Source organism: Girardinichthys multiradiatus, chromosome 17 (assembly GCF_021462225.1).
Source record: "Girardinichthys multiradiatus isolate DD_20200921_A chromosome 17, DD_fGirMul_XY1, whole genome shotgun sequence".
Taxonomy (NCBI): Eukaryota; Metazoa; Chordata; class Actinopteri; order Cyprinodontiformes; family Goodeidae; genus Girardinichthys; species Girardinichthys multiradiatus.
Window position 1 is genome coordinate 20,602,461 of NC_061809.1, and position 6,480 is coordinate 20,608,940.

Here is a 6,480-nt window from a genome sequence, read left to right on the forward strand (position 1 = left end):
AGTGTTCTTTCTTGTCCATATACAGACCCATTTGAGAAATTAGTAACGTATTGAAAAGTTCTTTAATTTCAGTAACTCGATTCATTAGGTGAAACACATTATATAGAATAATTACACACAGGCTGATGTTTTCAAACCTTTATTTCTGCTAACTAGGTGAGTTGTCCACTTAGAGCAAATGAAAACACCACATTCAGAATATTACATCAGACCAACAAAAAACTAATTTAAATACAGAAATGTGAGGTTAATAGAAAGTATGTTTAATATCATAGTTTAAAGGTTGTTATTTTCAAAGGGGACTTTCATTCTGACAAATGAGCCTTATCAGAACACATATATTTTATAAATTCAATATGACTATATTTCGTTTAGTGTCTAACAAAATATACATGTTATTTCACTGTATAACAATACATGCTTATAGCAAAGGAAGTGTTTCTTTGACAGATTTAAGTAAGAATTGAAGTGGAAAATATACAATGCATGTTCTTATTAGCAATTGTGGAACCCTGTGTAGCAGTCTGGTGGTTCTGATTGTGAAGCCGGTTGACTATTTGCTTCATGACAGCAGTTCAAAACGTTTATGGAGAAAGTTTGAGAATTTCCACACATGATTCTAGCCCAACAACAACAAAACTGTCAACTTTATTTCAGTCACAAGCATGCTGTTTTTGAGCAGTTAAAAGATGATCCATTTACTTTTTTTTTTACAACACATGCTTGCTAAGTTGTTAAAACTACTTGCATGTTTTGCAGGTCTGCGTGAGCCTATGCGTCAATGTTTTTTTTTTTCCCGAAAGAGTGATACATCTTAGCCTGTTTTTTTTTTTTTTACAAGGCTCGGCTGTCGTAACAGGAAGCGTCGGCACTATCAGTCCCTCGGTTAACTAGCATCATTTGAACTGGTGTGAGCCAGTGTTACTACTGGAGTTGTAAGTAAGAAACACCATTAAAGCAAAAGTTATGGTTTGGTGTTCCCGTGTCAGTTAGCAGAGCCAGTTTAGCGCTTAAAGCGTTTACAAACAGAGTTTACTGTTGGCATTTAATGTCATATCTTATGAGTGGTGTTTTAGTTGCCTTTTTATAAAGGTAAATAATGCAGGCCGAAGGCACTTAATAGTAATCAACACAGTACGTATTAGCCACGGCTGACGCCCGGCTGTGACCTTCCGTTTTTTTGTTGCGCAGAACCGATACAATAATTTTTTTTTCTCAATTCCAAGGTTGTTGTCTGCAAAGAACTCGTGGCAGGAGGCTCGCTAAGATGTTCAGGGCTGGCGGTGAGTTCACGTTCTCGGACTTCATAAATGCGTAGATGGTTTTGACAAAGTTGGTGACGCTCCATGTGTGTTATTCTCTCAGGCATGTTGAAGTTAGCAGCGCTCATCTTAGCGTTCCTCCTTGCTGTCTTTCTGGCTTTTCAGCTGCTGGAGATCAACGTGGAATTTAAGCTCGCCAGTTTGGGTGGGTGACATCTCTTTTAACATGTTAAAAGATTTTCACTCATGGCAGTTCAACAGCAATGGTTGTAAATGTTTGTTTAGGACTGAAGGAAATGCCCGTGAGGACTCACATTTGTTTGCCTTTTGTGGATTTGTGGTTACAATTGTGGGATTTCCGCACTGATCTTTATATAAATATTTAAATATACTTTAAGAAATAGATTTTGTCGCAGAGCTATATAGGTTATATCTGATTTAAGAGTTTGTTCCATTAAAAGTAAAAAAATTCATGGGTTTAATTAGGATTTTAAAAATCCTGGCCTACATAAACTAACTGCACATCACCCAGAAGACACCATCCACACAATAAAACATGGTGGTGGCAGTATCATGCTGTGGGGATGCTTGTTTTTGAGAAGGAAAGTAAAAGCTGGCAAGAGCAGATGGGAAGATAAATGGAGGTGATGTGCTGAATACAAAAACACAACAATATTCAATTTCTTGTGAATTTTAATGCATTTAATTTGCTAAAGATATTTTGAAAACTGTATCCTTTGTTCACTTTGTAATTATGTGGTACTTTGCACTGGGTTATCACATTACATTTCAACACAACACAGTTTGTGGTTGTAACAACACAAATTGTAGAAAAGTTTAAGGGTAACTTCATCAGTAAACACACGAGATATGCCTGAAAAAGCCATGGATTTAAAACAAAACCTTTTAGCAGATGAAATTTACATAGAAGATGTAAGGATCTGTAGCCAGGCTACAGTTAATGTGTGTTTGACCTAAGGCTCTGGTGCTTTGACAAAGTAGTGGGCTCGTCCTAACTGTGTAACAAATGTACTGTAAAATAGGTTAAATAAAACATATGACCTTAGACCTTGTAAGGAAAAAGAGTAGCCAAATATTACACTGGTTGAATAGTAATTGTTTTCTGTTTTCCTCAAATTGAACATTTTAATGTTTTATCTATTTGTTTTCTGCTTTTTAGTCAGATCTTTGCCAGCAAATGAAGAACGTAGGTATCCCCAAGTTATTCATCTGTCATTTGTCCTGAGTAACCGCTATATGATGCAAGTCTGCCTCTTTCTTGTATTCCTTCCATGCTAGACAGCATAATGATGGTAATCATGAGTGTTTGTCATACTGTTAAGTGGCTAAATGTTCTCTTAAATGCCTGTTGATGCAGATCAAAAGCATAGTTTACCTTTGTAGGTTAGCACGTTAGCATTTGAAGACTTTTGCTAGGGTTTAGGATGAATTAACCATTTATGTGCAGCCCTAGTAACGGTGTGTAAAAAGCCTTAAAATAAGATCTTTTGTTATAGCAGTAGAATTATTGTATACTGAAAAAAGAAAATCCATATTTTAATTTTAATACACTTGTTCAGCATGACAAATAATATTACGCCTGCAATTAAAACGTCTGAAGATTGGGCAGCACTTTAATCTTCTGTTACATTTCATATGGTTGCTGGTATCAATCCCAGATAAATCCATTTAAAATAATTTTCCACTGAATAGACGCACTTAAGTTGAATGTTGGAATATATTTTTCAGGGTGAGATTATGATCCTGCATTAAAAGAAGAATTTATTTTAAGGGTTATTACACATCTTTACCAGGGGTACCAATGAGTGCAGCCTGCATGGTATTTATTGGTCCATTTTATCTTTGCTGCCTAGAACCGGGCTTGATTTTACTTGATTTGTAAATAAGAGTTTTTTTGTTTTCACAGACACAAAGCCAGCTGTCCATAAATGTGGACTTTCCAAGGCGTGTCCACCTGGACACTTTGCCTTCAAGCTGGCGAGCGGTGCCGCCAATGTGGTCGGGCCCAGAATGTGCCTGGAGGACAAACTGTAAGAAAGGAATTGGGTCACCAACACTTTAAACAGTCTCCCTCTGTCACTGCTGACAAGTCAGGATAACATTCTTTCGGTGGTGTCACAACAGAATCTGCATTTAGTCTACGGATATTTTATTGGGTCATTTGTCTGTTAATGCTGATAACAGGCCATGTTGGAGAAAAAACCCGTGAGCTCTAATCAGATTTTCCTCTTTCTCTCTGCTGTAGAATAATGAGCGGTGTGAAGAACAATGTTGGTAGAGGGATCAACATTGCTCTGATCAACGGTAAAACACAGCTTTCCAAACTAAAACCTGTAATTTGCTTTATTAACAAAATCTTAATGTACTCTTTTTGTAGTTTTATTTCTAAATAAAAAAAAATTTCTCACCAGGAAAGACAGGAGAACCTTTAAAGACGGCTTTTTATGACATGTGGGCAGGAGGTCAGTTTGTGTCAAATTTCTTTCTGAAGTGAGCATATAAAGACATTTGCACTGTATTAACTGCCTATAACCTTCTATAGACGTGGAGCCGTTTATCAAGTTTCTAAAAGAAATTGAAGATGGGTCAATCATAATGATGGCTTCGTTTGATGATCCTGCAACAAAGTAAAAACATTAACCACTAATATATTCTACAGTTTTGATTCAATCAATTTGAATTGGGCCAAGTATTGGAGATTTTTCTGCAGGATGTGACCTTGAAATGGTTTGTGTCTTTGCTTCGATAGACTCAACGATGAAGCCAGGAAGCTGATTACAGATCTGGGCAGCTCAGCTGTGGGAAATTTGGGCTTCCGGGATAACTGGATCTTTCTAGGTGGAAAAGGCATCAAGACCAAGAGCCCATTTGAGCAGGTAACACAACCCCCATAATCTCACAACCTTTATCCATCTTAAATTCAGCTCTCATTAACTTCTCTCCAAACAAAGGCATCCAACATGATTCTGTCAAAACTCTGTTTCACCAGGGAGATGTGCGTTGTTTGTTTTCTGCATTTAAAACAATGTTTAATGATGTTCTCATTTCATTGGAGCATGTTCTTCCACATGTTGGTAATTTACCATGAGCCTTCTCATGCACACAACAAACAGGACTTCTTACGGTCTTCATCCTCACGTGTTTTTTCCACTAGTGTTCTCTGACAAACGACTCGAAAACATCTGAATTTATGTTGACTTTAAATGACACACAGGTGGACTCTGTTTACTAATTACATTATTTTGAAGACACTGGGTTTTATTCAGGGGAATCAGAGTAACAGGGTGCGCAATTTTAGATTTTAGTTGTAAAATCTTTTGAAACCCGTGTATTGTTTTCTCTGACGGTCATACTTTGTTGATTTGTCATATGTCATCGCAATGCACTGTAGAACACAATTAACCTGCTTGCCTTTTCTAAATGCCAACAGTCTAGGCTGTCATTAGGCTTTGTTCCAGCATGGTTAACCCACCTGCTTACTGAACTCACAACACTCTGAAGATACCTATGTTGTTGAATTTATGCCTGTTCGAGATTCTTTTTAGCTCAATGTCTTAACATTCTTTTAATTAAGAAGAACAATATGTGTCCTAGTGTTGCTATATGCGTTTTCTGGTTTGCAGTTAGCAAACTATGCCTTTTTTGTTTTTTCTCTCTCCAGCACATAAAGAACAGCGCAGCCACAAACAAATACGAGGGCTGGCCCGAAGTGTTGGAGATGGAAGGCTGCGTACCACAGAGGCAGGACTGATTTCAGCTTTTGTGTCAGCCATAACCACATATCAGTGTAATCTCACCTTTTCAGCCTGACTTTCCTGCCATATTAATTCAGACTGGTGAGACTTCTATCTGTTTAAAAGGGTTACATTACACCTGTGATGATAAAGCATTTCAGATTTGGACACTGCTTTTCTGTTTGAATAAAAGCAATATAGTATCGAGTGGTGAATGAAAGCTCTTACCATCTTGCATCTTTGTTTGGATATGTTAAAATAGGTGCTTTCCAATGCTTTAAAGAGGAAAGAGAATATAGTACACTGAATGGTAGATATTACTTCTATTTTTTGATTTCTTTTAACTTTCTGTCCTTAGAACCCAAAGACCTGGCTTTAACAGACAAGTTTTTGCACTGTTTTTTATCAAAATCAAGATTGTTGCCCTCATTTTTAGCTGGGTGCTTAACTATCTATTACTTTTACCATACTCTGCCTTAATAATAGTTTTCATGTTTTTTAGCCAACAAGTGTTGTGATTCAGTTGTTATCTTCCCAGAGGTTTTTTATTTTTTAGAAAATTACAATTAACCATCAAGACTTTGTAATCAAATGTACCAAATTCACTGTGAAATTTGTAAATATTTCTTTGGACAAAGACTTGTATTCAAAAGATTTAATTTAAAGAATGTTACAACAGTAATATAAGTTCTGAGAATAAATAAATGATATTGAAATGGTGTGCTTTGACTGCTCTTTTTACTTGGTTTGTCATTGGGGATGTTTTAGGCTTCCATGAAGAGAACAACAGGTCATACAGGGTCATTTCAATAACACAGGTGTGAAAATAGACAAATTACCAAATAATCAAAGACTTCTTTTGAGTACAAATTTACCGTTTACAAATTTTAGCTCTAAAGGATGAAACACTATTGACAAAACAGGAAGTCTGTACTGGTTAATGCTAACTTACAGGGTTATTTTCCAATATGAACTGCTTTATGCTGATCAGTACATTCTTAACTTTGTTACTTAGGGTTTGTATCTTTTCTTGAAAAAGAGGTTTTTAACCTCAGAGAGATCTTCCTGGTAAAATAAAGGTTTTAAAAATGTAACTTTTTAAAGAATGTAATACAGATAAGTGTTTTATTGTTGTGTGTCACTGGGGAAAAAGGTTACAAGCACTTGCATTTTGTGCTGGTAGTTCCAGACCCGATTTTAAATGGAGAAAAAAATAGAAAAGGTAATTTTTTTAAAAACGTTTTAAAACGTAAACAGGCAGATCAAAACCTTTTCTAACTGGCACAGTGGAGGAGCCTCCTTGATCTTGGAGCTTTTTCTGTCAGTGGAACAGGAGATTCAGGTTGTGCAGGGACTTTAAACCTTGGCTGCAGGCTGTGCTGCAGTGGGTGTGTTGATGACTGTGTCTTTCAACAGAACAACAATGCAATTCACAATTCCTGTCTGGCAAAGAAGAAACATCC

At 36.5% G+C, this 6,480-nt stretch overlaps 1 protein-coding gene across 4 annotated transcripts; it reads left to right on the top strand.

Moving 5' to 3' along the window:
* The first annotated feature begins 834 nt into the window (after positions 1-834).
* fam3c (FAM3 metabolism regulating signaling molecule C) lies at positions 835-5,736 on the top strand. Of its 4 annotated transcripts, none has more exons than XM_047390223.1 (10): positions 836-935; positions 1,227-1,283; positions 1,366-1,467; positions 2,443-2,469; positions 3,190-3,313; positions 3,529-3,587; positions 3,695-3,745; positions 3,826-3,910; positions 4,033-4,159; positions 4,945-5,736. In XM_047390223.1, the coding sequence occupies exons 2-10, from the start codon at positions 1,268-1,270 to the stop codon at positions 5,032-5,034; spliced, it is 681 nt and encodes a 226-aa protein (XP_047246179.1). In that variant the 5' UTR covers positions 836-935; positions 1,227-1,267; the 3' UTR covers positions 5,035-5,736. The 4 variants fall into 4 exon arrangements, with proteins under 4 accessions (XP_047246182.1, XP_047246179.1, XP_047246180.1 ...); XM_047390224.1 differs by lacking the exon at positions 836-935 and adding an exon at positions 952-1,134; XM_047390225.1 differs by lacking the exon at positions 836-935 and adding an exon at positions 972-1,092.
* The last annotated feature ends 744 nt before the right edge of the window (positions 5,737-6,480 follow it).

Coding starts and splice junctions, on each gene's coding strand:
- fam3c (XM_047390223.1), top strand. Junction 3,314..3,528: donor ATGTGCCTGGAGGACAAACT/GTAAGAAAGGAA, acceptor TCTCTGCTGTAG/AATAATGAGCGGTGTGAAGA. Junction 3,588..3,694: donor CAACATTGCTCTGATCAACG/GTAAAACACAGC, acceptor ATTTCTCACCAG/GAAAGACAGGAGAACCTTTA.